The following is a 23,261-nucleotide window of genomic DNA, read 5'->3' as shown; positions in this document are numbered from 1 at the left end:
TAGAAATGTCTCATGCAGTGTGTGTGTAGAAATCTAGGCACTGGATATGAAATAAGGTGTCAGTTAATTATCTGAACAACACACTCTATTTTAAGCTACTTTCTCAGGCAGGAGTTATCTTACTGGCTGCCTTCTAGGAGATTTGCTGGGCCATCATATGTATTACTCCTTCACAGTACAAAAACATAATTTAAAGAAATGATAAGCAACTGAAAATAGCTAAAATGAGATTGACACAGAGGTGATAGTGTGCCGTTTACTGAGAGGGAAAAACCTTTATACTGAATATTTCACATTTGGTGTGTAAGGCACTAGTTTAATCTGACAGTAGATCTTCCATTAATGACCGTGTCATGTTCCTTGTAACTTCATAGGGTCATAGGTAAGCAGAATGCAAACACCACTGTGTGCTGGTATGCAGGGCGTCAGGGGTTTGAAACATATACAAATTATTGACTGATTAACAGAATGTAAAAATATATCACAGCGTGTGTAACAGGACACATCTCAGCTATAATTGCTCTAAGCTAAATCTTTGCTTGTTAAACTAAGGGTGTAAACTTTGTATTGAAGTCAGGGAATGTCTTGTTTTAAGATGCCTCATCTGTGCTTCTTTTTAGAACCAAATTTCTTGCATGAGCTTAATTTAAATGTAAGAAATACTGTAATGGTGATGAGCAGTAATTGTATCAAAGTGATTATATTTGTTAGTTTAGCAAGGATTTGCGACTGTCTAGAATGGAATCTCCTGAAGAAATTAAGGAGGCAGATGGTTATGTGTTAGGATTATCAGCTATAGAAACATTTTCTTATTTGCATTTTAATCACCTGCAGTGTTGTATACAAGTTGACAAACTTTACAAGCGCAGGTTATTTTTAAGCTGCTGTTTTTTAGGCTTCTTGTATCTTCAATTTTAAGTGCGGGTCTGATTATCCCAGTTGCTCTTCTTCATATTGAAAAGGATGCAGAGAGGAAAAAAAGGGTGTAGGGCTCGAAGGCTTTTGAAGGTACTGGGAAGTCTGCAGTTATGGGGTGTGAGGAACAAGTGTAGGATTTTTCTGCCTGCGAGAGAGGACTGTGTGTATGTATGGTGGAGCTCTGTTAAACTTCTGTGGGGGCATCAGTTGATCATGCTAAACAAGTATGCAAAAGAGAGAATATTAAATGAGATCAGCAGGTTACAGCTTCAAGATGAACCTAAAGAGTTGGTTCTTCATACATGAAGTGAATCTAAGGAACTCCTTTCAGTAAGATAATGTGGTGCAGGAAATCTATACATAAAAAAACTTGGAAATTTAATCCTAAAAAAGAACCACAGTCAAGAAAAAGAAAAACCACCAAAGACTTTGTTGTATGTAAATTATTTTTGACTAAGGAAGTCAAAGCCACAAATAGTTGAAGACCAGGAAAACATCCAAAGAAACTACACTGTGATTTCAGTTGATGTGCTCTTCCCTGGATATCTAATTGACCATGGCTTATAAAGGAATAACAGGTAGGTGGGCTTTTGGGCTTTTTTTTTTTGATTCAACATAGAAATTGTTATAAACTCAGGTATAGTAATTCTCCTGGTTTGCAAAGGCAAGATAGATTTGTTGCTTGCGCTTCTGTTTATCTCTTTACTTCACTATTCCAAAACAACATGAGCATTCCATAAATGTGGGTTCTGCCAGGGATTTTTTTCCTACAAAACAGATATAAAAATGAAAGGAAAATTGCTGTGTTTTAATTCCAACTCTTGTTTTGTCTGCCAGCTGTATAGGAAAATAAAACATCTTACCGTTCTCATAGATATCTGATTATAGTCCAGTTTGTATTCTTTATCTCTTTTCATTGTTTTTAACATAAGAAGTATACTATCCTTGAACAAATTGAACTTCTGTATCCAGAATTGCTTGTATAAACATTCCCTATGTTTAAAAGCTTAGCCCAGTTGGCACAGGATATGTCTTGGATTTTTTTTGCCGGAACTAAGGAGAATGTTGGTTTTTTATAAAACATGAATGTGGAGCAGACCTTCTGGAAGTCAGAATTTGAAGTTTGCTTAGTTTTGATGTGCCTCATTCTGCATTAGTTAAGAAACTGTCATGTACTTTTTTTTTTGAGATTATCATAGTTTAGATGTAACAAGTCACCTGTTTTCCTTTAAATGTAATTTTAGAGTTGAAAGTTTTCAGCATGAATTGTAAAAATGCTTTCTAGAGTAAATGCAGTATATAAAACTGATTAATTGCTTCTAGCTTTATGGTGACTAATAAAGACAAAAGTAATTTGAATTATTAAATCCAACTTGGGTGTTTGTTTTGGTAATATGGAGTACCTAGAATATAAAGTTTCTGCACTTTGCGTCCTTATCTCTTAAGGCTTAATAAGCCTCTGTCAGCTTGGTTCTGCTGGCAGGATGGCACTGCCAGAGCAGAGATGAGGCAGTTCAGTTACTGTGTGGTCAGAAATAAGCACAAATTTAGAGTGTTGCTTGCCCTTCCAGTCTGCATTTCCTTTTTCTTGCAGCTGTTCTTCAGGCCATTTCTTAACCTTGAAGTAACTTCCTCTAATTTAAACCCTGAAAATCTGAATTTTTAAAATAAAGCACCTGTGTTGCAGTGGAAGGATTTAGGTCTACAAGCTCAGCAGATGTGATTTTCTGCAGAATAGGTTGTTAATTTAATGGGCTAGTCCCATCTGAGTTGAGCTTCTACACACCTTTCTCGTGCTGCCGTGAAGTGTGCATTTTCTTTGGGGGAAGAAATGTTGTGAATGTGGAGAGCAATTCTTGCCATGCATGGATGGTACCAGAGTGGAGAAGTGGTTGTGATGAGTGTTTTGAACTCCTAGTATGTTTTAGTGAAAACAGAAAAACTTGCCACCTGCCTGGGTTGGGTATAAGTGCTGACCTTTCTAGAATTCATTCAGGAGAAGAAAAATGCAAAGAGTAATGCAGTAATTGACAGTAGTAGGAGGTTCCTCTGAGAGGTACAGAGGCACCCCTTTGGTGACATGTTGTGCTTTCTAGAGAGGTGCACTGCTTACCAGGGGCTCTTATCAGGGATGTCACCGAGACTGCCAGGCTTCTTGCAGTCCACTGACTGTTACTTCCTGCTGTTGTTTCATGGAGGCACAAGGGGTACAGCCAGGAGCAGTCTGAACAGCATCAAGGGGGATTACAGAGCCCTGGGTTTGGCCATAAGGCACTCTGGAGCAGCTAGTTTTTGCAGGTAGTTTTTTTCATCCATCCTCCCAGTCAAAAACAAAGGGGGTCAAAAGAGCCAGTTTTATTTGGAGAATCAGCAGGTGGTTATAGGCCTTGTGCCACAGCAGGGGATTTCACTTCTTTGACCAGGGGACTCTCTTTGAGAAACCTGTTCTTCCGGGGACTGATGTGTTCCATCTGTCAGGGAAGGGGATGAGTGTCTTTGGTTTTCCTGGCTTCATAAAGGGCAAGTTGTGCCTGACCAATCTGGTGTCCTTCTGTGATGGAGTGATCGTAACAGTCAACGAGGAAGGGCTGGCATCATCTATCTGGACTTCTGTAAGGCCTTTGACATGGTCATACATGACATCCTTATCTCTACACTGGAGAGAGAGGGATTTGAAAGGTGAACTTTTTGGTGGATAAAGAATTGGCTTCATTCAGTTAGTTGGATGCATCCAGGTAGTTGTGGCCAATGGTTCTATGTCCAGATGGAACCTGGTGACAGGTCCCTCAGGGCTCTATCTTGGAATGTTGCTCTTACATTAATATCTTTATCGAAGACAGAATGACATTGAGTGCACCCTCAGCAAATTTGCAGATGATACTAAGCTGAGAAGTGCAAATGACACACCTGAAGGATGGGATGTCATCTGAAGGGACCTGGACAAGCTTGAGGAGTGGGCCCATGGGAATCTCATGAGGTTTAACAAGATAAAGTTCAAGATGCTGCACTCGAGTCAGAGCAATCCCAGGCATAAATACAGACTGGGGAGAAGAACTCCTTGAGAGCAGCCCTGCAGAGAAGGACTTTGGACTTCTTACAGATGAAAAGCTGTCAGGAGCTGGCAGTGTGTGTTTGGAGCCTAGGGCTTGTGGGGCTGGTGAGGAATGTGAAGGTCAAAGGCAGCCTGGGCTGCAGTGACTGAAATGGTGGAGGTTGAGATCTTTGGTACAGTGATGAGGACACACAACAAGCTCACTGCCATAGCCTTCAGGAGAGCAGACTTTGGCCTCTTCAAGGATCTGCTTGGTAGAGTGCCATGGGGTAGAACCCCAGAGGGAAGTGGGGCCCAGGAAAGCATGTTAATATTTAAGGATTCCTTCTTCCAAGTTTGGGAGCAGTGCATCCCAATGAAAAGAAAGACAAAACTTCCCCAACCGCATGGATGAAAAGGAGCTCCTGGACAAACTCAAACACAAAAACAAAGCCCAGAGAAGGAGGAAGCAAATAAATGTAGCCTGGGAGGAAGAGAGAGGTGAGATTGTCTGAGCAGCTAGGGTTCTGGTTTGGAATGCTAAAGTTTATTGCTGGTGATAAAAGGAAGACAAGGGAAAATTTGGGCTCTCTCTGTAAGAAAATGGGAGACCTGGCTAACTGGGACATGGAGAAGCTGGAGGCACTTAATGACTTTTTTTGCCTTGGTCTTTTCCCACAAGATTTCAAATCATATGAATTATAGAAGGTAAAGGCAGGGGCTAGGAGAATGAATAATGATAACTGTAGGAGAGGATCAGGTTTGAGACTCTTTGAGGAATCTGAAAGTGCACATGTCTGTGGGGCCTGACAAGATACATCTGTGGCTCCCCAGGGAAGTGAAAGAGGAAGTGGCTAAGCCACCATCCATCATATTTGAGTTCCCACTGATGAAAAAAAGGGAAGCATAACCTCTATTTTAAAAAGGGAAGGAAGGCAGACCTGGGGAACTAGAGGTCAGGCAGTCTCACATCTGTGCCTGGCAAGATCCTGGAGCAGATCCTCCTGGAAGTTAAGGGACTTGGAAAGTGTGAGGTGGTAGGTGACAGACAAACTAACTCCCAAAAAAGAAGAGGCAGGCAACATGGTCACTGTAGACAGCAGGGGTTTTTGGTAGCTTGGTGCAAAGGTTTTCTGGCATTTATCAAGGTGGCAACTGGTTTGGAGAGCTGATCCAAAAGTGAACAAATACTGTTTCCTGGTAGTTGTTCAATGCTCACTTGCTGGAAAGTGCAAAACTGTCTGTGCACAAAAGAGCAGAGCTTATGATCACCAGTGAGGAAGACCACAGTTATAGTAGTTCTAATTTAAATGGGTTTAAATTACTGTGGAATTGCATGCTTAGTATTTGGGTTCCTGCTATGAATTCTGAAAGCTTTATTTGCTCACTGACTCTTTAGTCACTGTTAAAAAGCATAAAAAGTTTGTAGATACCCTGTAGGCATTCACAGTTGTTTTGTGACTAACTTCTTTGTCTTAAAAGACTGTACCTTCTGTTTTAAGGCCATTTTTAAATTTAGACAGCTGAGAAAAGTAGGTTTCTTGGCATGAGAATTTAAGGATTTACTAGTGGTCTGGTTGTGTCAAAGAGAATATTAGCCCTTTCCATTGGCATCTTGCACTAGTGACCATGATGTATGAAATCTAGTGTCTGAGTTAGGTGTATTGCAGTGGTGAACATTCACTGTCCCATATTTTGAGTTAGTTTTTCATGTGTTTTCTAACTTTGAATTTAGTAATTTGGTACTCCCTTTTGCCTTTATTAGAAAGGTTCTTTTGTGTTTGTTTATAAAACTTAATTCCAGTTTTGACTGACACAGCATTAAGAAGTCAAAGGAATCCACTTGAAATTCAAGTTCAGAATTATCTTTCAAAGTGATCTGGTATAAAAAAATGCCTTGCTGGCTCGTAGTCTAAGACTGTGCATGGAACATCAGGAGCAGCATTTTTTCTTTTTTGCAATTTATAAAACTGTTGCTTATTGATGTTTTTAGTCAGTAGTTTATTGTGCCCATTATGGGCATATATCTTATGTATGCCTGACTTGCTAAAACATCACCTTCTCTTTAGTGTGCTAAGGTTGTTCCTTCAGGTCTTTGCACTTGGGATACTGGGGTGACTTAGCTCCTCTTGTAAAATCTATTTCTTCTTTTATGACAGCTATTTCAGTTATCTCTCTGTACCTTATGGCTGTCTTGCTCAAAACTGTTTCTGGTTGACTGTTTCTGTGTTTTGCAGCTCCCAGTTGGACTTGTACCTCAGGCTGTCAGAAAACTGTTGATCTTGCTTCTGCACAATTTCTGTAAATGGTGTTTAATGCTCTATTGAAAGTAGCAATTGAAAGTAATTTTATTACATGATGGCCCCTACCATATCCTCAGGTAAACTTGTGTAGCTAGTTCTGCTCTTAAGAAAACTTACTGGGCAGAAAGGTAATCCAGAGTGCTCTGATTTTGGCAGAGGATAGCAGAAGAGTAGGTAGGCTGAGCAACAAGGTTCAGTGGACAAGTTGGAGGCAGTTGGGTACAGTGGGGTTTGGGGCACTGTTTATGGCAAAAAACACATGGGCTCAGTAAAGAAGGGTGGCAAATGCCAGGTTACAGCAGTTGTTGCTTCTTTCATAACCTCTGCCTTCTCTCCAGCCATTTGTGAAAAGAGAGCAAAGAAGGGAAGATAATGTAGACATAACAGAGCTGGTCAGTGTCAGACTTATGCTATTCTATGTTCTTATCCCAGCAAAATGCTGTGTCTTGCTAGATGGGAATCTTTTCTCTACTTTGATGCCTCTAAGAAATCTTGAAAAAGTAGGTCCAGAAATGTATTTTGTCACTAAAACAGTGAACTTGGGTAAGGGGAATAATGAGTAGTGAGAACAGGAGACAGAAAGTCATTAAAGTAGAACTTTGATAAACTGGTGTTACCATGTCCTGGAGGTACTGCTCTTGCTCAGTTTGTGTGGTCTCCTGAAAGTAAGAAGTAATTCTGATCCAACTTTTAACATCCCATCATGGGTAGTTCTGATCTATGGGCATCAGTGCTTTGGTGATTTAGGATTATAATTTTTGTGTGCTCTGGTAAGCTTGCAGTTGCTTGGTGACTTAAAATTGCCACATAATTTTGTCATTAAAATAAACATGGTTTTGTTCTGAGTGCAGCCCTTGACCTCCTTCTGTTGCTGTAATACAAAATAATATTCTTACTCTTCCTCAAAAAAACCCGAACAAACTGGGTAAGCCTTACATAAAACCCTGAAAAAGGTGGGGAAGAAATCTATGCAGAAGTATATTGCATATAAGAAATATTTAGTTACACTTTTTGTAGACATTTGCTTTGTGTATTCTTGAATAGCACAAAATTTTTCATGCCTTGTTGATAATATACCATGTGCAAAAATTAAGCTGTTAATTGTATCAAGAAGCTCATGAACTGAGGCTGGTAATCAAAATTTGAGAAAACAAGTACTTGTTTTTGTTAAAACAAATGAATATTTTAGTGGATGATAGCAAGGAAGATGAGTTATTTGATTTAGGTATTTTCCTGTCAGTAACTGTGATGAAGGGTGAGGCAGAAGGAATGTGTGATCAGAGATTGGCAAAAGCACAGGAGGGTGGACAGGTGGTCAGAGTCAGAGAAGGAAACAAATGGAGTATTTCAACTTTTTCCTCACAGATAAGGAGTGATAGAGAATTGCTTGGGAGGTCAGGATATTCAGGGAGGCTGGGAGTTTAGAGCATCTTAGGCAAGAATGAAACAATACAGAGAAAATTTTGAACAGTAAATCTAATAAGTTGGCAAATAGCAGTGTTTGGGATGAGTCTTTAGGTAATTTCTCCTAATGGCACTTGGAGCTACTTCACGACGCAGAAAAGATGGCAGATAATTGAAGATCCTACTGAAATGTCGGGTCTTAGATGAACCAAGGCTGATTTGAGTGTTTTAGGGAAGCAAATTTGGTGTGGGAATTTGGGAAGTAAACTATATTTAACTTCAGCTATGGTAGTTTTGTTCAACTGTGGCATTCTTTAATGTGACAGACTAGTGACTGGTGGCTCCTCTGCTGTTGCTGTTAAATGGTGTTTTCTCTCCTAGGGTTTGGACGTGGCAGAGGGAGAGGAGCGGGGAGGTTTTCAGCCCAAGGCATGGGGTAAGAAACATGCAGAGCACAGATTTTGGCAAGGATCAAACACAGTGGCAATATTTATTGACAATGTTGCCACTGTATGTATGGATATTCCTATATGTTTGATAAACCAATATAGATGCAAAAATTGAAAAATCTCTTAGGTAATGAATAGAATATTTTTGTCTTAAACTAGTGTTTCTAACTAGGCACACTTGTGGAATCCTAATGTATGTCTATTCAGTGTTAGTATCTCAAACTTGGAGAGCCTGCTATCAGTAGCAGCCACATAGTGCCTTGGAGTCTGAAAGTTGTGTGCTACATATAGTCTTAGGTAAATTTTAAACCAGATTTATTTCAGTGTAATGTAGAATGTGCAGTGAACATATTTAGAATATGAAAGTGGCAATTCTAAACTTCGTTCTGTTTTTGAGGTTTCATGCTTTAGCTGTTTGGACTCATATGGACCTTAAAACAGAGTCAGAAGAAGTTATTCAGCAGCTTAAAAATTTGCTCTCAATTTTGTTGGAATAACTTGATTTATAGAAATGTAGCCTCCACTACTTTCACTCAGTGTTTGCCTTTAATGACACTTCATGCACCATCAGTAATGTTATGATGAACTGGAGTCATGTTCTACTTCTCTAATAATTCTTCTTGTTCATACTTGCAGATGATGAACTGAAAAGAGGTTTTTCTGCAATAATGCTTTTTCACCTTTTAGCTGCATCTGTGTGTTTTTGGCATTAGTGTCAGCAGAGCACTTTAAAATAATCTTACTGGTGCTCTGAAAGGACATGATACTGGTCACTTATCAGTGAGCCACCTGCTGAAAAACTCACCTGTTGAGAGAGTCTTATATTGTGTGTATAAACTAATGCTTTATAACACTGGGAGGAATTGGGATGCTGTTAAGTGTTTTTTCAGGAATTTATTTGGTTCAGTTCTCTACAGGAATTTTGTTAATCAGTCTCTTCACTTTTTTCTCTTATTCTCTTTTCTCCCTTTTTATCTCTGTCTGCTCATAGAAGATTCTTTTTTTAAAGTAAAAGCTGTCAAGATAACTTATGTGGAAATCAAGATGTTAAGTCTAATACAACTTCAGCTAAAAATTATGACACTTATGCTCACTGAATGACCCATGTGTTCTCTTCCATTTCTTAACTTTCAAAACTCTAGGACATTTAATCCTGCAGACTATACGGAGTCTTCTGCCACTGATGGCTTTGGGACAAAGTCAGAGATCTGGGAGACTGGTCAGAATGATGCAGATGATGGAACTGGTAAGATGCTTCAAGAAGTGGAAGGATTGGAATGAAGACCTGTAGCATATTGCAGCTAAAATATCCATTCTGTTAGTGTTCACTTCTGAAAATTTGTATACATCTTTTGTGACACAAATACTAGATGATTTTTAAGTTTAGTTCTGCTGATGTGCAGAGTCTGTGTCTCTCTGGTGAGAATGAAGGGAGGCATTTTGCAATTCTTTTGTTATAGTACCAGTAAACCCTTGGGGGACAAAGGAATTTGAAGAGTCACTGGAAGAAACTTGTATATAAAGAAGTGTTTAGATATCTTAATACTGGTTAAGATCTCACTGAATGTAGTTAAGGAGCATAAGTCCTCCTAAAATTGATTGGTCCACAGGCTTTAGGCCTGTGATGTGAATATCTAAGAAGAAAAAGAAAAGAAAAAATTTACAAGTATGATTCACTCAGTGACACTGGGGTGGCTTTGGAAGCCCAATCTGCACAATGCAGAAGTGTAAGGATGAGAGTCTCTGAATGGAGGAGAGTTCCAAGATCTGCGACTTGTGAAGAGGAAAATTATTAACTAAAGCACGAGTAGGCACTTGAATTGAAGCCAAAAAGCCATTGACCTGTCTGAAGATCAAGGCAGATGTGTGTTTCTGTATGAAGTTTCAAGTGAGAAGTACACACTTCCAGCTAAAGGCAAGAGACTGACATAGTTTGGAAAGGAACCATTTGCCAGTGGTCTCATGGTGATTCAGAAGTGAGGGTGGCCTGCTTATCTGCGATGGGAAAAACAGGATACCTTGCTGCTTCCTGTGTTCTGTGATAGAAGATGAAGGCAAAGTAAACCATGTGTTAGAATGGAGAAAGTCATGTATGTTTTTGTCCTCATTTGGGAGCCATTGAGTGTTTTTCTTTTAACTGCAGCAATAGGTAACTCTTCTGATCTCTTCATTGGTAAAGCTTACTCAGGTGATTTTTTTTATCAACTCCTGTGCCAGGTGTGGAAGCTGATCCTGCAGGGCACAGTGTGCTCTCTTGAGCTCTACTGTGAGCCACTTGAGATGCAGCTTTCTAAATGTCTTACAAGCCATTTTCCACTTAACTAGAGAAGACAACAACAGGCTCAAGGTTTAGGAAGGCTTACTAAACAGCTGTCTTGTCACTCTGATTGCCTTCTCAACTAGTATGGAAGAGTGGCTTTGAGTATATTAGTGGTTGTTAATGGGAGCATTCTTGCCAAATAGGTATCTCTCTAAGGAATTACTTCTTAAATTACTTGGTGCTGTAAAAAATTACCTTTTGTTTTCACTCACATTAGTTTTTCAAATAAGAAGATACTTAATGTCTTGAAAATTCCTTTGGAGATTGTTACGTTATTGTTTGCTACCTATTAGCGAGGTTCAAGGTACTAGGAGATAGGACCCAGAGGTAGAGCATCACTGGTTTGTTATACTGATGCAGGTGTAAGGATATAGCTTACTTATGACTTCTGCTCTACTTCCAAAATGAACTCAAGTGTTCTGAGACCCTCCCTGCTCAGAGTAGCCTTCATGTGACTCTGCTACAGCAGCCTCTATCCTTGTACGCAGAGGCAGAGCCTCCTTGTCCTTCTTACTGAGTGTTAAGTAATGGAAGAAATCTGCCTAGGAATAAGAGTAGTTTGGTGTGGGTAAACAGATCCCTCTAACAGTATGAATGTGTCATCATGAGAGGTGTGCTGCTGACGGAGTGGTGGAAATTCAGAGTTTTGATGTGTGGAATTTCTGTTTGGATGTCAAGCGCATATTTGCTGTGTACGTGTCACCAACAACTGCACTGGACTTCAATAACACAGCTTAAGACATGCATGGAAATTTGGGAAGCATTGTAGGAAGAAGGTGTGAGAAGGCATTTGAGAATTTTCACTGGCCTTGTCAGACGAATGAATCTTTGAGGTATGAATGAGTGGGTGTCATTGTAAGGGAGTTCCTGCAAAATTACTTGGTTGGCAGAAAATTAAAGTAAACTAGGTAAATGTGAATGTTCTTGTTGGGTGTTAAGTACCTTTTTGTTGCTAATCTTAATTTACTTTCAAATGAAAAAGGTACAGTAAGTGACAAAACAGCAATGTCTCTCTAAAGAATGCTTTCTTTTATGGTGTTGTAGACAAGCTCTAGGAATGTCTGAAAGAAGTGTTTGGGCCAAAAGGAATCACTTCCGAAAGAACATGCTTTAAAATTGAAACATCAGTTGTCCAAGTGGGTAGCACTTTCAGCCTTTTGATGGAAAGCATCTTGAGGGTTTTTAGAGGAAGCTGCAGCTGGGGTGATAATTTTACAGCAGAAGAGACTGCTGGGAAGGAACATGGAAGCAGTGCTGGGGAAGACAGTGTCAGACAAGGTATGGGGCTGGAAGTAGGTTGCGTAAAGTTGAGGATGAATTGACTTGTCAATCCCAAATATTAATTTTCAGGTTCCTTCTCCTAAATTCACATGATGTTTTGTTAATTACAAATCAATGACCCAGTTGAGTTCCCAGTGGGGAGTTGACTAAAGTTTTGAATGTGGGAACTATATGTGTATGCAAAACTGTAAAGCTTGCAGTGGGCTTTATAGATGTCAGATAAGAGTTTATACAGGAAGGACAGCAAGGAAATTGCTCTCTTTATTCCTCATTACCCAGTCCCATTTCTTATTTAATCTCAAAAGAAGGTAAAAAATATTAGCTCCTGCTATCTACTTTGAAAACTAGTGTCTTTCATCTGCAGTTACATTAAAGAGGCAGTAACTGGGTAACTGCCTAGAGAAATAAGAGGTCTTTGCTTACCAAAATACTTTCTGGAGACATAATACTAGTAAAAACTCTTTGTGACATTCTGAGTTATGTACTAAGCATTTCTTTCTTTAGCCACTGCTGGGGAAATGAGCATTTTCATAAAAAATAAATATAGTGTTTGTTTCCAAAACGTAGTTTCTGTCATGTGTACTCTGAAAGTGCTCTAGAACCTCATGCCCTGAATTATTGCAGATGCCAGAGGCCTCATGATAACTTGAATAGCCTAAGTGCACCATTGTGTAATCCAGTAGAAAAGCTAGCTAGTTCTGTGATGGTAAAATTTAGTGTTGGCTGAAATACAGACTGAAGGGCAAGTCTTTAATAGTTCATAACATTATATCTAATTGTATTCCAAATAATACAGCATCAATTTTCCTGCATTCTAATTTGTTTAGAAATAATATACAGATGAAAGGCAAAGGGAAGGGACAGATGAAGAGAAACAAAATTACTAGGCCTTCTCCAAAACGAAATAAACTTGAGCAGCATCATTTCTCTCACCTTTTTTGTAATGTACAGGGCAGTGGGAGAAAATGAGTGCAAATCACAGCAGTTCTTGAGCATAAATTGTATCAGAGGTGCTCACTTCTCAAAGTTTGTTGTAAAAATGGCCTTGTGTTCTGGTAATTTACTCACGTCACTAGTTTGATAGAATTTCATAAGTTTCATGGAAAACTTCCTTTGTTACCTTAGTTATGAACAGCCTTAAATTACTCTGAAACTGAAGAATGACTAGAAATAAGGAATAAATTAAAGAGCAACTTTCAAGAGGGACAGTTGTATTCTTTGGAAGGTACAAAGAAGTTGGTGTTTGGGTTTTTGTTTTCTGGGAGTTTTGTGTTTGGTTGTTTTTTCAATATCTGCTGTTGAAGTCAGAAGGAACATTTTAAGGAAACATTCAGGTGTTTCTAGAATGCAAATCCAGAAGGAAAGAACTAGTACATAAGTTTGGCATAGACCAAGTTAAATTTATTTTGGGGCTAATATTGATGTTTATTCAAAGAAATTGTAAAAATTAACGAGTGTGACAGGGAGAGAGGATAATTGGAGGAACATAGCTGAAGACTCATCAAAAGATGTATTCTGGTTTTATTGGGTTGATAACTTTCTAAACTGAACTTAATACAAAGAAAAAGAGGAAAGGGTCACAAATAACCACCTAGGTTGAAGCTTGTATGATAAGGATCCTAGAAAACACAAAACATAATTTTGATGGAAAACAGAAAACTCTTGAATTGTAATGCTTTGCAAAGCTTGGGGGAAAGATTGGGAAATGGATGCATGAGTTGCAGTAATGCCAGGGTGGATTTTGGACTAAAAAGAAATTGATGGTCCTGTGGCAAGATCTGACTTAGATCAATAGGAGAAAGACATTCAGAAACTGAATTTAGTGCAGAGAAGAGTACTAAAATAACTGAGAGTGGGATGATTGAGTTGGGAAAGGAAGAGTGTTAGTAAATGACACTAATAAACTTGGCAGCTTGGATAAACTAATAAAAGGGTGAAAGGCTGTACACAGCATTTAAAAGAATAAACCCTCAGGACTAGCTTTATAAGAGGGAACAACAGACGGTTGTTTAAATTTAATGTCAGGAAAACATCACAAGTATTATTTCAAGTAGGTTTGGTCTTCCAAAGATGGTGGAAAATACACAAGAGTCTGACTTGATGTACCTGAGCTCTTCTAGTGTTTATTTTATCAGACTCCAAGCTCTGTTTTAGTGTTCTGGTGTCAGTGCAAAACTTGTCTTCTAGAGACAGGCACTGGCTTATGGGAGATAAATACAAGCAGGGCAAATACTTTGATTTCTTCTTCAAAGAAGAAATACTGGGGGAAGGGATTCTGTTCTGGTCAGAGGAAGGGAAAGAAAATCAACTGTTCCTCTAAAAACTGCTGCTCATTGGGCTTTTCCTCCTTTTCAAAATTACTGTCGAAATGTGTGGATTACTCTAGAAATTTGAGGCATTGTAGTAGTAGTTTTGCTATAGGGTACGGTTATTCGTAAAAACATCCTCCCTGGGTAGAAGCCATTTGCTAAAATGTGAGCATGAGGTATTTCAGGCAACTCTGTATTGCTCCACAGAGCCCACACAGAGCGGATGTTACCTTGCTCAGGACCTGCCAAATAATTTTGGATTCCAAGGTACAGTTCCCCTCTCTTCCCCCCACTGTGTGTAACCTCCACGGTCAGCCCTTTTGCCTGACAGGACTGGCGCCGCTCAACCCTCCTCTGCCAAACCCGCTGTGGTGTCATGGGGTACGGAGGAAGCACCAATGCAGTTCTGGCATTAGTACCAGCTGGCTTTGATGCTGTTTTTGGGGGCTTGTTTCTGAATTAATGTGTCTCAGACCAGTTCCTGGTTAAATGAAAGGTTATGATTGAAGCAGCAGTCTCTTTGCTTTGTACTTGATCCAGGGTGCTGGCGGCGCTGTCTTTGGTGCTGGTGTTTTCTTTGCTCGTGGTTGCACAGTTTACACAAAGGCTCTGGTTGTTGTTGGAATAACCTTCCCTGTAGTGCTGCCGGTGGTCAAGGCCTTCAGTCCATTTATTGCTCTTGCATGTCTGTACCTGCTGTTTCCTATGGAAGGGGTTGGGTTTTTGCATCCATAGGATTGGTTTCTGTGGTTTTCCTATTTCTGCATGCTTCACTGTGCTCCAGAGTTTGCCAAATCCAGTCTGCCACAAGTTACAGGAAGTGTTTTTTCCTACAGTGGATGGAAATTTAAAGATTGTCCTGCTACCATCATAAGAATTGTTTGTGTTCTAAAATAAGTTGCTCTCTCAGGGAAAGGACTTGGAGTTGTGCTACTCTGAGGAGTGAATTAACAGGTTGGAAAGTAGTCTTCACAGGCATAGCTTGGGTCTTGAAATTGAATGTGTTGAAAGTAGGATTGTGGGTCTTGGAGCAGGTGTTGGTGGTTGTGTTTTGTTCTGTATGAATTTGTGTGTGAAGCTGGAGGATCCTGTGGGAGGGTTGAGTAACCTCTCACTGCCATTGGACCCATAAGAGGAAGTTCTTGCAATGTTTGGGATTAATTGTTCCCCTCCCAGAATTTTAATTCTGCAGACTAGTTTCCTAGAGCTTACAACCATGTTTCCAAATATGTTTCCAACCTCCATCTCCTTGCTTTATGTTCCACTGATAATGAAAAGGGGATTGCTTGTAAAGCAGAAGGATTGAAACACGGTGTTGTGCCTTTAACTTGTTCCTGTTTTTTTTTTTTTCCTTCCTCTGTTATAATAGGAGCATGGAAGAACTCAATAGAAGAATGGACAGCAGAAGACTGGAATGAAGATGTAAGTGCAACTGGCTGGATATACCAATTGATTATTTATTCTCTTCAGAGTTTGTGTTGTTTTCAAAAACTAAATATTTGAAATAATCCATTATTTCAACTTTATTTTCAGTAGAATGAAAATAAGTCATCCCTTTTGCCTCGTCCTGCAAGATGGAATGTCAGTGTTTGTCCTTGAAATGTGTGAATGCTTCATGTAACTGATATGGAAACTCCATCCTTACCTAATGATAGGGATGTATCTTTTGAGAGAATTGAAAGAAATACTTAAATTCCTAGGTTTTCTGTATCAGTTAATGTCATCAAAAGCTGACATATTTTAAACCTGTCTTTAGTTTCCTGAGTGTGTGCTAGAGGTGGACTAAGGGCTAAGAATGGTGGAAATCTATGAGCTATTCTCACCCCTGTTTAAAGCTGGTACAATACAGCGCTTGTTGTAAGGGATGAGTGTTGAGCAATGATGACTAGAGATAGAATTTGTTTTAATTAGTTACTAGAGCTGAATAATTTGCAAATGAATTTTGAAATCTCTAGCCCATTGTTAATTTTTATTAATTTTGGATCCTGGAAAAATCCCTATAACCTAGGAGAAAGTTAATAGTCTGCTAATATTCAGAAAGAGTGAATGAAATATCAAGAGGCAGATACGTTCGCCCAAAACATGCGCAAAAAAAAAAAAGGGAAAAATATGTTATACCTTTTGTTCTAAACGTAATCGCATTCTACCACAAAACATTTTATGTATTGAAATCTGCCTTGAAAATTTTGGCAGATCTGTTACAGAAGGACCGTTACTGAATGTGGGCTTTTGTAGGAAGGCTATTAATCCTCCCAGTCTGAGGCCAGATGCCATCTAGTGCCTTGATCAATGATTGGGAAATAAAACTAAAGTAATTGCTTAATAAAATGTTTGTAAAATACAAAATATATTGGTATAGCCTTTGAAAGTGAGCCGATCGTGGTGAGATTTGGACCTCTGCAAGATTTGAACTGTTCCAATGAAAAATACTTTAATATAGCCAAGTATCCATTTGTTTTATAGGAATAAAGACACACCTTCAGAACAAGGGCCTGGTGTCTGGAAAACAGCAACTCAGAAAGTTTCCAGGATTGTAGTGGATGATGAAAAAAGAACAGCTCCATATGAGCTGATGCTGTGTTAAAAAAGCTCCTGTTGTACTATTTTTGCCTGTTAGCACTCTTCCCCATCTCTTAGTCATTCTTGAGTTATGTTTCTGTATGTGGATGTTCCTGAACTTGATTCTTAAGTACCAAATCCAATTTCTAATTACTTTTACAGATGAAAAATTGTGTATAATAGCTGAAAATATCTGATCAAAGATCCTTGAGAAGGGAGATTTTAGTTTAAGGAATCTGAAAGGGTTACTTTAGGTGTGTATGATGGACTCTGGTTTTGGTCTAGCAGAGGTGTAGTATGAGCCTGTGTCTGGAAGATGGATCCATGCATTTAAGTGTGTAACAAACAGTTCTAGTGGCATGACTATTGATTAAAAGAACCAAGAAAGCTGATATATTTACTGTCTGCAGGGAAAGACTGGGTGTTTTTCTAAAGAATATTTCTGTTTAAATGTGGTGTTCTCTAGTCAGATACAAGTTATGAGCAAGTGAGTGAAATTTAACATTGTTTGACCCAAGAAGAATTAGGTCTTTGTGACCTAATAGTCCTGTCTGTTCCTTATCTTTTGCAGTGAGTATTAAGCAGGTATAATAGGTTGTCAAGGTGCTGTTAAACAGAATGGAAAGTGCTTGCAGTGAAAATAGGAGGTTTTGTTTTGTTAAAGGGATATTCAGGGTATTAACAATGAAGGACTAGACAAATATTGAGGTACTTTAGATGGCTCTGGGTTTTGCTCTTAAAAGAAAGTAAAGTTTAACTACAGCAACTATTCCAAAGGAAAGAAATAGATAAATACAAATTGCTGGAAAGTGGGTAATGGCAAACATGTTCTGTTTTTATTTGAAACCCCAGCAACACTTATTTTCAAAAAAGGAAAGGAAAAAAAAGGAGTGTGTTTTGTTGGAAGTGGTTTCTTTACCTGGAAGCAGCATGAGAAGTTGTTTTAATTTCTTTACCCTCACTACATCATACCAAAACAGTAATAAGCTTTTTTTAAATTCTGATTTGTTGATGTTGAGTTTCTCTGAGGATGCTGGAGTATATTTTCCTCTTCTCCTTACCATTCCTGTACTCCTTTAGGAGCTGATAACCAGTTGTCAAGTGCACTGTCTGTTTGGTGATTGGAGAATGATTTTATCATAGGAACAGGAGCTGGGAAGCATGGGCATTTCACTGGAGATGGAGGACATACCCCTGTGAGGCCAACACCGACAAATGGCTCACAACCATTCGTTCAGTTCTGGGAAAATGCCAGAGCCTCAGTGAAAGATTTGTGAGTGTAGTGTGCAGCAAGCATAATGGCTTGATTGGGAGCTGAAAATTCTACTTCTGAGAACTACTAAATACATCTGGTAATAAAACTTTTCAGCTGCCACAGCTCGAAATATGTGTTTTTACGAATGCCATAATCCCTGCAGAGTACTGAATTAAGTGCTTGATTGGACCTTTTGGCAGTGAGTTTGCCACAGGTTGCAGTGTAAATCTCAGTGTAACTGAGCTGGTAGCTGGAGACTGCAGTTTGCATGCTGGTTCATCTATAGAGAGCATTTATTCTCTCACACATCAAGCATGCATTTGCATTGTCACAAACATCCTCAGTCTCCTTAATTTGCTGAATTTTTGGGGTTCATCAGTGTTTGTCCCTGATTAGTCTTTTCTTGGTTATGTGAGTGTAAGAAACTGTTGACATTACAAAGAATTTAATATTTAACCAAGGGATTGCAGACCATAGAGTGCTGCTTGTGCCATTAGCTGACCTCCTTGTGCCATGTAATGCAGGAATATCATAATACCCCAAGTATTATGTACCCAAGTACAGTACACATTGCTCTAAAATAAAACACATCATTCGGAAAGTGCTGGACAATAGAGGAACAGCCTTTTCAACTGAAATGTACTTAAGTGGAATGTTCTTTCTTTGTTTTGGTTAGTACACACAGTTGTGGGCTGTCAGCATTCATCTCAGGACAAGTGATCCAGAAATGAGGGATTAAAGTGCATTGTGTTGGCAGCAAGGGAAGGGTAAGAAATGGAGGGAGGAACTGTGTTAGGACTGATTTCTTCATGGTCTCATGTGCTCCTTGCGAGAGAGTGCTGGGAGAGTATGTGAGATATCTCTACTCTGCCTCTGAGTGGTGATTTGCTCCCAGTCAGCTCTTCTGTGCCCTTCTTAGTTCAAGGAGACCCCTATCAGATGTCCATGTTCAGGAATCACATGCTCTCAGTAGAGCTGCCTGTGGGATGGCAAATGAAATCGGCTCATGTCTGTGGTGTCCTTTAAACTGCTAGAGATATATGCAGTTAAAAATGCATAATTTCTAGAAGAGCTGTATCAAATGGCTGATTTGAAAGGTGTTCTTTGAATAGGTCAGTTATTCTTCAGTCAAAGACAAGGCTACTAAAGGAATTAAGGATGATTTTGTGAAAAGTAAATTTAAAATACAAACATTGTACACGCCTAGCTCTGTCTTGCTAAACCTAACCTGTGCTGGCTTAAGATCTATTCTGGTTTGCAAGTACTCCTGTCAGTAGAATCAAATTAGCCCTAGGACGTTGTAGCTGTTCAACAACTACTTTTTAAATGACAAAAAGTATTAAAAAATTCAACCACATGGCAAAAAAACAACCCCTTCTTTTCCCCCAAAGTCCCAACCAGCTCCACTTCCCCAGGTGCCTGTGCGAGTATCTCTCTGTATTTTAACAGCATGGTGAAAACAGTGCAGCTTTCCTCTGTGGGTGGTCTGACTTATTACATGAGTGTGAGCATGGCTCTCATTTTATTACAGGTTTCCCAGCTCGTGCTCTCAGAGCACTCAGTTAAAGACGTTATTGCCTCTCCTAACAGAGCTGCCAAGAAGGAACCATGAATGCTGGTTCACTGAACTTACCTGTACTTACCTGCATCTGCTGGTGGTGGGAGCTGAGATGTCAGATGCAAGGATACATGGAATGAGTGGGAGCAGTGCAATGTGTTAGCTTTGTGCAATAAGATTTGTCAGAGTTACTCTGTAGTGTCATAAATTGTCTGCACGTTGATGGTAGAATGGCTGTTACATTAATTACTTTCTAGTGGTGTATTTCAGTTAAATTGTTTCCCAAGCTGCTGTAGTTACATTGGTGTACAGTTCTATGCTGGTGTATGTTGTCAGTAGGTCAAATTTCCTAACCCAACCCTCTAATTAAATAGGTACTTGATTTTGTAGAGAAGATTTTACTGGAGTTTGACTACATGTTTTTGTCTTTTTAAGCAGAGCTTCAGAGTAGCTGTTTGTAATGGTAGTTTGACTTTACTTTTATATTGAAAGTGCATGACCAAAGTGGAATTTATGCAGATGTTGCAGGAGGGAAATGTGAGCATATGAGATTCTTACCCCATCTCTTTTTCAGCTTTCTGAAACAAAAGTCTTCACTGCATCTTCTGTTCCAGCTGAAAATCATGTGACTCCTGGGCAAAGGTAAGATCTTCTTCCATGTTTTCCCTATACTTTATAAACCTTCTCCTTGATTAGGCAATGTTAGCTTGCACACATAAAATATTGAATAAAAACTGTCTCAGAGATTGGTCAAACTCATCTAAAAATTGAAAAAGCCCTGCTTGCAAATTGTTGTTTCTGTGTCTTCCTGAGTTACGTATTTCTGACTGTAAAAGTGGAGACAAACTAACCAAATGTGTGAGCATAACACATCTTCTGCATCAAGACTGCTTACAGACAGGAAGAAAAGTAGCTGGGAAGAAAAATTTTTTTGCTGTTAAAAGGGAAGCTCTGGCTTTAGTGTCCAGAAAATGGGAAAGCCTCTCTTTGTAGATGCAAGAAGTGTTCAGAATGTAGTGCTTTGGCAGATATGTTAAATGAAAGCTTGCATTGACAAAAAGGTGAATTCCCTGGTCAACATCACAGTTACAAGCCTTTACTGATGATAGAGGGTTAAGATCAAGAACCAAAAATAGGTCAGTTGCTGCCTTCCTTTGCTTGCCTTTGTCTTCAAATGCCTTGCTGGTGGTGTTGTGGAATCAGCTGCTTCCAGTAGCTTCATGTTCCTGAAGAGCACATAAAAGCGTAGTGAACGCTTTGGTAGTTGGATAGCATGAGATCTGAAAACTAGATAGGCTAATGGTTCCAAATGTCCTGATTCTGCTCTACTGCGGCAAAAGTTTCCATATAATATGGATGTGATTTGTATGAGGCATGGTGTCATGTGGTGTATAATTTATATTTCTTTCTTTCTTAAAGGTAGTATATTCATGTGTTTTTTGTTCTGTTCTTCCAGTGGATGTCCCTCAGATTGTTAGAAAATGTTTTAGTTCATCCACTCAAATTGGGGTGGGATTTTTTTGTTTGTTGGCAAAAAGATCCCTTCTCTCTCTCTTGTATGGTAGACAAAAAACATCTGAAGAGACTGCTAATCAGTAATAATTCTGTTGCTGGGATGGCAGCTTTAGTATTGCTAGTGCTTTCCCCAGTGTCACTGAAGTTTAATCACTGTTCATTCATTCCAGCCAAGTTTCACTTTGTCTTTCAGCATTGATTTGGTGACACTGCTTCAAAAGCCGGTGACATCTACCCAAGAGACAGAAGGCAACTCATTTGAGTCTCCTCAGCAGCAGACCTTTGGCCAAGCCTTAGTATTCACAAATTCTCAGCACAGCACCCAGATGGCATCAGGAACAGGCAGCTCCAGTGCTGTAAACTCTTACTCTCCTCAAAGTCTGGTAAAACTATCCTGTGCTTTCTAAATATTTTGTTTTCTAAATGTTGTTCATGAGTAAATATTTCAGGTTAAACAACTTTTCCAGTGCTGGTCATTTCATGAAGTGTTTTGGTATTTGTTGAAAAAAATTAAAATGAAGAATATAATTTTTTACTTTCAGCCCCCTCCCCCCCTGCCACCAAAAATTACTTTTTTCATTTTTGCTGGTTGGTTATTTCTGCATTTGCATGAAGCAGTTATATTAATTTTTGATTAGAGAGCAGATGTGCTCATTGCTTGCTGATATAGGATGAAATAATTTGTTTATAGTTAAGAGTTCTAGGCCAGAAAATGGATATGTTATTTCCAAGCCACATAGTCAACTTCTTCTTGTGGAAACATGTCTATTTCTGAGTCAGTTTTGAGGGTGTGAGATGAGGTGTTTATTCTCTAAAAATTGGTCCAACTATTAGTAAGTCTATGATATTTTAAGATGCATAGGTTCAAATAAGTTAGTATTATTGTGATTACAGTAGTGGAAATTTTTACTGGTCATTTGTTAGTAATCTACATCTGCAAAGATTTTAGTTGCTGCCAGATAGCAGCTGTAGGCATTGACCCTATGATTGTGTTCAATTATTAGTTAAAATATTAACTCCACTCCTTCCCCTTTTCTTCTTGGTCTTTTGGTAGTCGGCAGTTATTTGTTCTGGCTTTGGAGAGCTCAGATCTTCTAAATTGGCAAACTCTACTGGTTCCCAAATCTTGGACCAATTGAAATCACCGGGATTGGGTCAGTTTACCTCTCAACAAACCAATAGCAGTTCTGCCACCACTAGCACAGTTGCTGCATCATCCTGGGATCTAAAACCACCTAGTACTCAGTCCTCAGTCCTCAGTCAGTTTGGTAAGTGCTTTGACACAGGTTCTTCTCTCTTTCTCTTTATATTAGCCAGTAGGATTTCTTAATGCCAATGATAGTTTAAAATTACTTTAATTAAAGACTTTAAAAAAAAAAATTAATCCTAGTAATATAATTACTTGCAACATTTTAAATGTTATGCTTATTTGCTGGTTATAAACATCACAAGTATATAATAAACTAAGTTTTATTAAGCTTAAGCCTATCCCTAAATGTCATTACATGTTTAAAGTTATTGAGCCTTCCAGGTAGTGACAGCTTTGATTTAGTGTGCTTGAATATTTACATGGAATTTTGTTGTTGAGTGTTTTTCAACAGATACTGGAAAATACTTATTTTCATTGTACCTATGCTTCCTTTAGCTGAGTGTAAAGTTGTGTACTTGTATTTTGTTTTTTTCCCAAATTCTCTCTTCTAATTGTTACATGAATTTTGAATGAGTACTGTGTAATTTCTTCATAATATGCATCACGCTTCAGTGTTCTTTCCGTAGTGTGCTGTGAAGGATTCGGGCTACTTGTTTTGTATATTTATAATTGTATGAATTTTTTATGTAATTGAGTAAAATTAGTTGTAACAGTGAGAATGACAGAAACTTATTTTCTGTAGTGTTGTTCCTAGCAGAATCTTCACTGTGAAGAAGATACTCTTGTGTCTCTCGTGTGTATATGTTTATGTGTAGATAAGCAGCCATTGGTAGCAATTACTATCTTCGACATGCAGAAATTCTAAAAAAAAGTACATTTTATTGCTTTCTAATGGACTTCACCAACTGAATAAAAACCCTTTCACACTGGAAATGCTGAAGATCTCTGTGGTGGTTGACCAGTGCTTTAGGTCACCTCATGGCTTTCAGCATCCAAAAACTATGAAAGGGAAGACTGGGGAAAAAAGCTGTTTATGTCCAGCATCTCTTTGATTCTCAGCTGTTATGAGATGGTAGAAGACTTCCTATTTTTTTTAATCTTCTTCTTTGCAGGGGAAGGGAATCCTAACTCATACTACCTCTAAATTGCAACAACTACTTACCCCTTGGAAGTAATCACATTATATCAGCTCAGTTAATTACAGTGAAA

The 23,261-nt window shown here is 38.9% G+C and overlaps 1 protein-coding gene across 7 annotated transcripts in view; it reads left to right on the top strand.

Annotated features, from left to right (window-relative positions):
- UBAP2 (ubiquitin associated protein 2) overlaps positions 1-23,261 on the top strand; it is a 162,504-nt gene that overhangs the window by 34,881 nt on the left and 104,362 nt on the right. For 6 of the 7 annotated variants that reach the window (XM_066568714.1, XM_066568716.1, XM_066568715.1 and 3 more), the window contains 6 exons: positions 8,038-8,092; positions 9,248-9,351; positions 15,385-15,437; positions 19,962-20,029; positions 21,096-21,285; positions 21,957-22,170. In XM_066568714.1, coding sequence (XP_066424811.1) covers positions 8,038-8,092; positions 9,248-9,351; positions 15,385-15,437; positions 19,962-20,029; positions 21,096-21,285; positions 21,957-22,170 — 684 coding nt within the window. The remainder of the gene's footprint in view (positions 1-8,037; positions 8,093-9,247; positions 9,352-15,384; positions 15,438-19,961; positions 20,030-21,095; positions 21,286-21,956; positions 22,171-23,261) is intronic. The other variant, XM_066568718.1, reaches the window with a different exon arrangement.

Source organism: Molothrus aeneus, chromosome Z (genome assembly GCF_037042795.1).
Source record: "Molothrus aeneus isolate 106 chromosome Z, BPBGC_Maene_1.0, whole genome shotgun sequence".
NCBI lineage: Eukaryota > Metazoa > Chordata > Aves > Passeriformes > Icteridae > Molothrus > Molothrus aeneus.
This window is presented reverse-complemented; position numbering and strand designations above follow the sequence as displayed.